The 10607-nt window shown below is 41.5% G+C and overlaps 1 protein-coding gene across 2 annotated transcripts; it reads left to right on the forward strand.

Annotated features, from left to right (window-relative positions):
* The first annotated feature begins 519 nt into the window (after positions 1-519).
* Positions 520-8528, forward strand: ING2 (inhibitor of growth family member 2). 2 transcript variants are annotated; one of them, XM_019736197.3, is made up of 2 exons: positions 520-1175; positions 6349-8528. In XM_019736197.3, the coding sequence occupies exons 1-2, from the start codon at positions 995-997 to the stop codon at positions 7017-7019; spliced, it is 852 nt and encodes a 283-aa protein (XP_019591756.1). In that variant the 5' UTR covers positions 520-994; the 3' UTR covers positions 7020-8528. The 2 variants fall into 2 exon arrangements, with proteins under 2 accessions (XP_019591756.1, XP_074185961.2); XM_074329860.2 differs by lacking the exon at positions 520-1175 and adding an exon at positions 1384-1789.
* Positions 8529-10607: the final 2079 nt, after the last annotated feature.

Raw genomic sequence — 10607 nt, forward strand, 5'->3', positions numbered from 1 at the left:
AAGGCAGAAGTGGCGGCCGAAGCGAGCTGCAGCGGCCCGGCGGGAACACGGCCGCCACGCATGCGGGGAGCTGCGCCCGCTGCACGCTGGGTCGCGTAGTTCCCGCAGGCCTTACTCCAGGTTGCGGCGAAAAGCGGCAGCCTGCTGGTCTTTTCAAGGCTCGCGAGGGGCCGCGCTAGATCCACCGATGAGGAAAAAGTCGGTAACACCGGGCCGAGGGAAACAGGCTAAGTTTCCCTTTCCCTGTGAGAAAGACGGAAGGAAGGAGTCAGCAACCTTCCCTCTCCAGTCCCATTCAGCTACTGGGCAGAGGGGAGGGCCTGACAGTGCTTCTCCTTTAAAAGGGGGCGGGGCGCAGCCTGCCGTTTGGCCTTCCTCCGCACCCTCCCCTCGGGCCGAGAGTTGACAGACCAATCGCCCGGGTGGCGGAGGGAAGGCGGGAGAATGCGAACCCTTGTGTAGGGCGGTAGGGGCGGGCCCCCGGCCTTATTAGGAGCGAGTCCTGCGCAGGCGCAGACGCGGCCGCAGGAGGAGGGGCGGGGGTAGTCCAGTGAGAGACTCCGATAAGCACAGAGGGTGATTGGGAGAAAAGGGGGCAGCGAGCGGCTTGTCATGGGGATCTGAGCTACGACAAGGCATTAGTAGCATCTAGGAACTCCGAGGGGTACAGGACGTGTCAACGCCCGGGACCCCGGCGCCAGCTCCGCTGGGGGGATCCCCGCTGCTCTAGTCCTGGGGAGGGAGGGTAAAAAGGAGGGAGCCCTGATCTCGCCCCGCCCCTGGGCTTGTTACCGCGGGGGCGGGGAGTGAGGGCTTCTTTTGGGGGGAGTGGAGATCGGGGGACTCGGCTGTGCCCTCTTGAGCTGCTGCCGGTGTCCCCGCGGCGCCGGGCTGCGGAGCAGAGGAGCCGCCGCGGCCGTGACTGTTGCATGTGTGGCTGCTGGATGCGGAGGCGGCGGCGGCGGCGGCGGAGAGGAGCAGCAGCGACGGCAGGATGTTAGGGCAGCAGCAGCAGCAGCAGCAGCAACTCTACTCGTCGGCCGCACTCCTGACCGGGGAGCGGAGCCGGCTCCTCACCTGCTATGTGCAGGACTACCTCGAGTGTGTGGAGTCGCTGCCCCACGACATGCAGAGGAACGTGTCTGTGTTGCGAGAGCTGGACAACAAATATCAAGGTAGGGGGCCGCGGGGCTGCCTGTGCGGATCCTCCCCTCACTCGGATCCTCTGGCCTCCGGGCACGGTCGCTCGGACTCGGCCCGGGGAAGTGACACTTTCAATTTGTACTGTGATTGTCTCCTCGAGTGCACAGAGGGGGGTTAGTGTGTGGGACGGGGGAGAGGGACGGGAGACCGGGTTCGCGGCCCTCCCTTCCCCTGCTGCGGTCGGCGAGGACTTCGATGGGGTCTCAAGGGTGGGGGTGGGGGCCGCTCGTCAGCCCCCGCTGCAGACCCAGCGGCTGCAGCTGGCGTGAAGAGAAATCAGCCATTTTAAGCAGCAAGCATTTGTTTCGGCACTGGCTTGCCCCGTGCCGCAGACCCTCCTGCCCCGGTGAGGGAGCGTGCAGCCGGGCGGAGGGCCGTAGAGTGAGCGGGCGGGCACCCGCTTGTCTCCGGGGCCTGGCTTCCCTCAGCCCCCTTCGGCCCCCACCCCCTGAGAGCAGATACATTGGAACGTGCGGGGGGAGGAGGGGAGAGAGGGCCGCGAAGGCGGACTTCGGGGAGGTCCCTCCCTCCGCTCTCTGGCTCTGGGCTCGGGGATCGGAGAGTCCGTACTCCTCTCCCGCCCCAGGTAAAGTTCCGGGCCGTACCCTTTTCCCAGCTGCTTCAGCCAAATGGTTAAAACGGGAGGGGTCCCTGCGGGTAAAGGAAGAGGGATGTGTGTGTGTGTGTGTGTGTGTGTGTGTGTGTGTGTGTATGTGTGTGTATGTATGTATGTGTATATGTGTGCGTGTGTGTGTGTCGGGGAGGGCACCCCATGTTCCTGGGGGCGGGGCCTGAAGGCGTGACGTAGGACATAGGCGGGGCGCGGGCGCTCCTGCCCGCCTCGAAAATGGCTGGTTGCAGGAAGGCTTGGGCGGAGCTGTCTGGTTGGGAGGGCGTCGGAGCCGTGCACGACCTTAGTTCATCCCTGGCAGAGTCAGTATTGGGGTTTGGGACATGTTTGTTGTGATTTTTCGACTGTTTCCCAACCACTCAGTTATGACGAGGATTCAGTCAGCTCCTGGGACTGCCACTGACCCTAGCACCTCGTCGTTTCCGGGCCTTGCTCTACTTCCGGGACCCAGGAGGAAGTGGGTGGTTGACTGGGCAACCGCCTGGCGTCCCTTAACCCTTGGGTCCCTCCTCTGCCAAGTTTAAATCATGAGGCAAAAACCACCCTTTGTGGTCAGACCCAAAAAGCTAGGACAAGGAATCAACCTTTCTTACAGAGGTGGACCTTTCGCCTGCTACTAGGAGGGGAAAAGTTTAAATGGAGATCCACTGTGCTTTTAATAACCCTGAAGCACGGAACAGACCTTGGACATAATGTGGAAGCAGCCACATGGACTTTAAACTTCCATATGATGATTTCTTGGACCTGTTCTCTGTTTCCAAGCCACGTCATTAATCTTATGATTTAGTTTTTAAGGAAAACACTTCAGGGGTGACATTTCTGGCCCTTAGCATGTTAGACATTTAAGGGTCTCTGTGCTTTGGAATCTGTAATTTATTTCTGCCGTTTGAATCCATGATTGATAGGACAGAGCTCTGTTGGGGGGAAGAAAACTGATACTGATTATTTACTGTGTTGCAATCGCTGTGCCAGGTCTAGAACATTATCTCATTTAATTCTTACAATAATCCTATGAAGTTGAAATTCATTTTATGGCTAAATTATAATTTACAAGGAGTTTAAAAGTAACTTGTCCAATTAGTTGGAGAATATTTGACTTCACAGCCTGACTTCTTCAGATGCACATTCCTGTTTTTAAACTATTTTAACTTTTTATTTTTTAAAAATAAAAGCTCACCAAAGGTATTTCCTACAGACATGGAACACATATAGTACATGCATTGTAACCCAAAAATGATACATATGTGCTTAATAATTGTGTATTGAACATTTTTAGTTTTTCAAATAATAGGTCTGAAGTGTGTAAAGTTTGCAGGTTTTTACATTTGTTTAAAGACATAACTGTATTCGCCTTCACAAAAGTTAAGCTATTTCTTTTTATTTGAAAAGGAGGTGAGGGGGCAACAATTTGTTAGAAGGAAATCTTCCATTTTGACCATCTAGAATTGTAAGTAGTTCTGGTAACACGAGAAACAGCATTAAATCTTAAAAGATTGAGAGATTGTAAAATTTTCAGCTCCATTAAGATTGTGGTTAGTTTCAAGATCAATATAAAAACAACAATCTAGTTTTCACTCTGTGCACATGCTTACTAAGTTCAGCTTTCACAGTTTTATGTTTATTAGCTGTATATATTTGTGTGTTCTTGGTTCAGATTTCATGTTTTTTTATTTTTTTGCTAGTTAGGTATTTTCTATTTTTGGATCTAATACAGCAGTATTTACTGGTATAAATTATATAGGCAGTCAAAGAAATTTCTCTCCTACCTATTTGAGACACTTTTAAAAATTACTGAAGAACCTTAAAAGTAATTTTAACTTAAAAATAGAGATGAAGAAAATTTTACAATTGAATGAAGTATTATTTATTATGGGATATGGTTATTAGAGACCCTAAGTTGTTGTTCCTATATTTTTGCTCATAATTTCTTGGGTAAATAACCTTTGAACTAAAATTTAATATTTAATTTCAAGTACCTTCCATGCAGCTTAGTAGAAAATGCTTAAATGGCAGAGTCAGACATACATATCTGGCAGAGTTAAGTCTGGGGTTGTTACCTCTTGAACTTCATATTTTTTCATATGTAAAAGTGACAGCTTCCTCATGGGTTGCTGTAGGGATTAGATAAGAAAATACCTTAATTTGAAAAGATATATGCACCCCTATGTTTACTGCAGTGCTATTTACAGTGGCCAAGATATTGGAACAACCAAAATGCCCATCAATAGACAATCAGATAAAGAAAATGTGGTACATATATTAGGTTGATGCAAAAATAATTGTGGTTTTATAAAGTTAAAAATAATTGCAAAAACCGCAATTACTTTTGCACCAACCTGATACGGACTATCACTCTGCCATAAAAAAGAATGAAATCTTACCATTTGCGACAACATGAATGGACCTAGACGGTATTTTGCTAAGTGAAATAAGTCAGACTGAGGAAGACAAATACCATATGATCGCACTTATATGTGGAATCTAAAGAACAAAATGAATGAACAAACAAAACAAAAATAGACTCATAGATACAGAGAACAAACTGATGATTACTAGATGGGAGGGGCCTTGGGGGGCTGGGTGAGAAAAGTGAAGGGATTAAGTACAAATTGGTAGTTACAAAATAGTCATGGGGATGTAAACCGCGGTGTGAGGACTACAATCAATATTGTAAAAACTATAGTGTCAGGTGGGTACTAGACTTATCAGGGGGATCACTTCATAAATTATATAAATGTCTAACCAATATGGTATACACCTGAAACTAATATAAAATAATATTGAATGTCAACTATATTTTAAAAAAAATAGTCACAGGGATATATAATCAAGTAGGGAATGTAGTCAATAATATTGTAATAACTATGTACAATGTTAGACGGGTAATAGACTTATTGGGGTTATCACTTTGTGAGCTATATAAATGTCTGTTTTGTACACCTGAAACTAATAAAAAAAAATACCACATGGAAGGGGCTCAGAAAGTGTTAGTTTCCTTCCTTCATAATTAAAATGTGAATTTTTGTCTCATGTATAATATCAATGTGCTGGTATGATATAATATAATTAGCTTGAAACTCCTGATTGTTAGATACAGAATGTTTGAAATAAGATTTACCTTTATTTTTTAACCTTCAAATTTTGTGTCTGGGGAAAAATACATAATTTCCTTATTTTCTGTGGAAGAAAATTAGGTTCTTAAGAAATCTGCTTACATACCTAGCTGGGTGTAATGGGCTAGATATGAACTTTGTTTGAAAATATGCTGTGCAGGCATGAGTACCCTCAAATGTGTGGTACCACTGTGTCATGTATGGGTTAAGCAGTTGTCCATCAAGTGTGAATACGTACAATTTCTAGGGAGGAGCTAAGTCATAAGAGTTGTGTTGAGTACTTGCTTTGTGTTACCTTGTAGACAGCCCCAGTGTATGTATTTTACTTGGCTAACACTTCTGTTATCATTCGAATAATAACATTGGAAGATAAAACAGTGGTATGCCATGTGGTGTGGTAAATTAGAGTTAATTTTTTGTTTCTCCACCTTTAGTAAGACAGAACTTTTTTCAAGTAACATTATATTTCATAAGGATAAGAAATAGAACAAGTTTGAATGAAAAACTAAATTTTTGGTGTAAATTTTTGGTGACATCTAGAACTATATTTTCAAATTTTTATATACCTTCTAGTGACTCAGCCATTTTTAATTGATTTAAATGTGCTATACAATGCTATACAATATTGTATACATGCTATACAATACCTAAATCAGCAGTTAGAAAGTGTAGAATGAATAGCTGAGTTTATTGTAATTTTGTTAGAAGCTTAGTCAGTTGATGCCAGAACATGAACCTAAACCTACTCTAGAAATAGTTTGGTTTTCAGAATCTCCCATGTGACAAAATAAAAGAGCCATTAAAACTAATATGATAGGAAGCTAAGAGTTACTTGTGTCTGCTTTGTTTAAGAGTGTCCAGGGATATGATAGGAAAGTAAAGATGTAGTGTCTTTGGAGTCATGTAGCAAGTCATTGATTGAACTGTAAATCCTGTAAACACAGTTGAACAGTAATCTATAGCCTAGTCCTGCTACCTCTTTAATTTTCACAGCTGGAGTCGGGTATGTAAGTTTTATACACAAGGTTGTTTTGAGGTTCAAATGAAATACAGGCAGTATGGCACTAGGTAGATTCTAAAGTGGCGTACAGTGAGCCCGCCCATGTAAAATACTTTTGATTATTAATTAGCTTCATATCTCTTATCCTCTTTAATATAGAATAATGAGTATTAGAGAATTTTGTGTTCTTCCTTTTTATTAATTTATTTCTAAACATAATATTGGAAAACATGGTCTTTGTATGGGAAGTAATGTTTTTTAATGTTACATAGTATAGAAGAATGTGGTTTTATGGTTTGAGATCGTTCTCACTTTACCAATTCTGTGAAAGTAACTGACTTGAAAAATACTATATGTGCTAACAACACAGTGCCATTCTGATTTTCCTTTTCCTTTTTTAGAAACGTTAAAGGAAATTGATGATGTCTATGAAAAATATAAGAAAGAAGATGATGCAAACCAGAAAAAACGCCTACAGCAGCATCTCCAGAGAGCATTAATCAATAGTCAAGAACTGGGAGATGAGAAAATTCAGATTGTCACACAAATGCTCGAATTGGTAGAAAATCGGGCTAGGCAAATGGAGCTACATTCACAGTGTTTTCAAGATCCTGCTGAAAGTGAACGAGCCTCAGATAAAGCAAAAATGGATTCCAACCAACCAGAAAGATCTTCAAGAAGACCCCGCAGGCAGCGAACCAGTGAAAGCCGTGATTTATGTCATATGACAAATGGGATTGAAGACTGTGATGATCAACCACCTAAAGAAAAGAAATCCAAGTCCGCCAAGAAAAAGAAACGCTCCAAGGCCAAGCAGGAAAGGGAAGCTTCACCTGTTGAATTTGCAATAGATCCTAATGAACCTACATACTGTTTATGTAACCAAGTGTCTTATGGGGAGATGATCGGATGTGACAATGAACAGTGTCCAATTGAATGGTTTCACTTTTCATGTGTTTCACTTACCTATAAACCAAAGGGGAAATGGTATTGCCCAAAGTGCAGGGGAGATAATGAGAAAACAATGGACAAAAGTACTGAAAAGACAAAAAAGGATAGAAGATCGAGGTAGTAAAGGCCATCCACATTTTAAAGAGTTATTTGTCTTTTATATAATTCTTTCAGAATTTACTTTCAGAAAATGTTTTAGGGTAAATGCATAAGACTATGCAATAATTTTTAATCATTAGTATTAATGGCATATTAAAAGTTGTTGTACTTTGTCTGTGACCTTAATTTTCTGCACTGAATTACCAAATATTTTAAACCAGGTAGTCTTTATGAAAGACTAGGAAGACCTGATGAAAGGAGCAGGGAATAGGAGAGGGTGGTGTGAACATTATAAAAACTTCACAAACCATGCCTATTTCATTTTCACTTAAAATGCAATGCTATTTTTTGGGTAAACACCAAAGTTTTGCTAGCATTTTAGTTCTACATGCTTAAAAAATCTAGATACAGTTGGAGTTCTCTGCAAGCATTCAAATTATCTTGGGTAACTTAAAATATGAACACTATACCACTGACAGCTTCTTTCTCCCTGGCCCCACTTATACATACACTTGTTCATCTCTAGTCTTCCAAGAACTTAAGGAACTAGAGATAAGACTAATTTGGGATTCCATGTGGAATAATGTGCTCTTATTAGAGTATTTGCTGCTGTCTTTTCCTTAGTAGCATTTTGATACACTGTCAGTAGCCCATTTGTAAATGCCTTGCTGCTGCTTCATAGATGTCCTAAGCGAGTGCTTAATAAGGGAGTTGTGTTTTGTTTTCTTTTAATTGGGACAGATGAGAGTAGTTAGAATACCAAAAATGCTGCCATTGGCTGATATTGGCAAAATTTGAGTTGCATAGTATCATGGTTCAAGGTTGAACAATTGAAAAAAAAATGCATCTTATTTAATAATATTTTCTACGTTGACTCACTGCTGGGCTGCCTAGACACAGTCCAATCAGTGGGAAAAGGGCATATACTTTATATCAAATGGTAGTTTAAATAATTTTGCTAGTGGCTATCATTCATTTCAATCCCAATCAGTGATTATATGTTATTTTAAGTAACAGTGTATTTACTTTCTTAACTTTCTGGTATTGGTGCTGTTTGATGTCTCCATGTTTAATGAACTAATTTCATTAATAATGCAATTGATAATGTATTTGTAAATTGAATTTTCCAAGATCCTAATATTTTAAGGGTAAGCATTTTGATGGATGTATGTCCATATAATCAGAATTTTTGAGTTTTTTTGGGGGGTGGGGGCAGTGGATTAACTAGTTCTTTAAATCTATGTGTAACATACTTTTTATTCCTCATTTTTTCCCTAATCTGATGACCTTGATTCTTTTTGATTAACATGTGAAAAATCCTGTCTGCTTGTTTGGAAAAAGAAATTATTTTTTTCTCTCCTAGCTCTCCTGTGTGACTTTTAGGCATGTCATTTCACCTTACTGGGTATCAAGTTATTCATGTGTATGTAATATGAGGTCGGCTTAAATATCTCCAAGGTTCTTTTGAAATCTCTAGTATTTGCACTGTTGTAAGGATTTTAATAATCAAATGATTTGGTTTTCTCTTTCATTAATGTTGTCCTTTATTCTGAGGTATGAAGACATTTTAAAGGAGAGCTTAGAGACAGGTAAATGCACAGTATTTGATTAGCTTCTGTCCTAAGGATATTTTGATTGGTGACTAGAGTTGATTATATTACTTGAGCAAGAAGTATTGGACAGCATGATTAAGAATTTATCTTATTGTAATTTAGTTGAGTTCTAAAGAAATTCTTTTCTCTCCTGAGAGTATAGCATTTTATCTTAGTTATTACATTCTTATTACCAGGACACAGCTATTTGCCTGACACCATTAAAAATACCAGTATGTGCAAAGCCCCCAAAAGCTTTCAGATATGACTTACGTAGAAGTCAACACTTTTTCATACATAAATTTGCCTCAGCATACTGGGAAAAATAAGCTTCCAAATAGAAGTGCCCAAATTTGGATTAGGCTTGACAGGAAAACAAATGTGGGAAATCCTGAAAGATGTGCTCTCTTTAAGACCTAATGTTTGAAACAGTTTTATTTTTATAAATTTGTTTTTGTTTTCTATACCATAGGAAATAAAAGTCTTATGACTGGGATTTCTTTTTTTAAGTATTACAGATTTCATATACTATCTTATATGATGCTTACCAACATATACTATATACCAGTGGTTCCCAAACTTATCTTACATTGGAATTACCTCAGGAGTTTCAAAAAATACTGATACTTGTGCCGCATTCCCAGCAATTGTGAACTGATTCATTTAAAATACGGCTTATTAGAATTTTTAAAAGATTCTCAGGTAATTCTAATGTACAGAAAAGTGATAGAACCACTGCCATATTTGAAAACTTAAACGTATTGAAAACTTCTGGTGGATTCTCTACATCCAGATTTGTATGACTGAGGCATAGATAAGTGCTGATACATCCGTGAGAGTTTGTTCCCTGCCTCCAACAGTTCCACCAACAACACTTGAAGACTCAGTCCTTGAGTGCTTCTTGTGTGCTAGGCATCATTCTAAGCAATTGTGGCTTAAAAAGAAAAAGTCCTTGCTCTTGGATCATACATCCTAGTGGGAGAGTCAGATATATATAATGTCAGGTAACTGTTAAGTGTTTAAAGGAAAGTACATCAGAGTAAGGAGATAGAAAATGAATGGAAAAGGAGCTGAGTCGTAGTTATGGTGGTTACAAAAGGTCTTCCTTAAGGAAGGGTCTTTGGGCTGAGACCAGAAAGAAATTAGTAAGTAAAGCAGGCAGAGATTTAGGGGAAGGAGGAGTAGAACAAACTTGTCAATTTGACTAGAACAGAGCATTTGGCAATGTGGAAAGGGCTAGAAAATGTTGGCACTTGGAAGCCATGCTAGAAAGTTTGGGAAGATCACTGGATGCTGTATACAAAGGGAGCCTTGGTGAAAATAGGGAGATTTTGGAGACTCTCAGAAGTCTTTGCCCCCAAAATATTGGTGACTTAGACTAAGATGGTAGCAGTGGAAGGGGTGAGTGGTGGGACTCGGCCTATATTTTAAAGGTACAGCCATTAGGAGGACTTTGGCCCAGGGATTGAAAAGCGAAACGATGGTAAGGCTGACTCTTAGACTTCTGGCTTGAGAGAAAAATCCAGATTCCTGTTTTGCACTTAGGTTTGAGATGCCTGGTAGATTGCTAGTGGGATCCAGCATGGAGTTGGGGGACTGAAGTTGGGGGGAGAGGACAGGAGATAAACATTTTAAGTTAGTGTGTGAATGCAGTTTAAAGTCGTCGCTGAAATCACTCATGTAAGTAGAGCAATGCTTCTCAAATTTTAATATGCAAATTAGCCACCTGATTATTTTTTGACAATGCGGATTCTGATTCAGTGGGTCTGGTGTGCGGCCAGAGAGGTTAACATTTCTAATAAGCTCCTCAGTGATGCTGATGCTGCTGGTTCAGGGACCCACATTTTGAGTAGCAACCGTGCAGATGGGGGATGGGTGGGTGGGGGGAGGGTGGCTTGTGGTGTTCCAGCATTCAAAGCAGGGAGGAGCCAGCAAAAGAGACTTAGCTCTCTTAGGGAGATAAACCAGAAAAATGGGGCACACCAGAAACAAAAGTGAACAAAGTTTCAAGAAGAGTG

This window comes from Rhinolophus sinicus, chromosome 16 (assembly GCF_057876585.1).
Source record: "Rhinolophus sinicus isolate RSI-liver-muscle chromosome 16, RSI-T2T, whole genome shotgun sequence".
Lineage (NCBI taxonomy): Eukaryota > Metazoa > Chordata > Mammalia > Chiroptera > Rhinolophidae > Rhinolophus > Rhinolophus sinicus.

What these genes read in the sequence shown, in the direction of transcription:
- ING2 (XM_074329860.2), top strand. Translation starts at nt 1,399, where the DNA reads ATGGGGTCTCAAGGGTGGGGGTGGGGGCCGCTCGTCAGCCCCCGCTGC. An exon ending in GTACTCCTCTCCCGCCCCAG is followed by an intron (nt 1,790 to 6,348) that starts GTAAAGTTCCGG and finishes TTCCTTTTTTAG; the next exon opens with AAACGTTAAAGGAAATTGAT.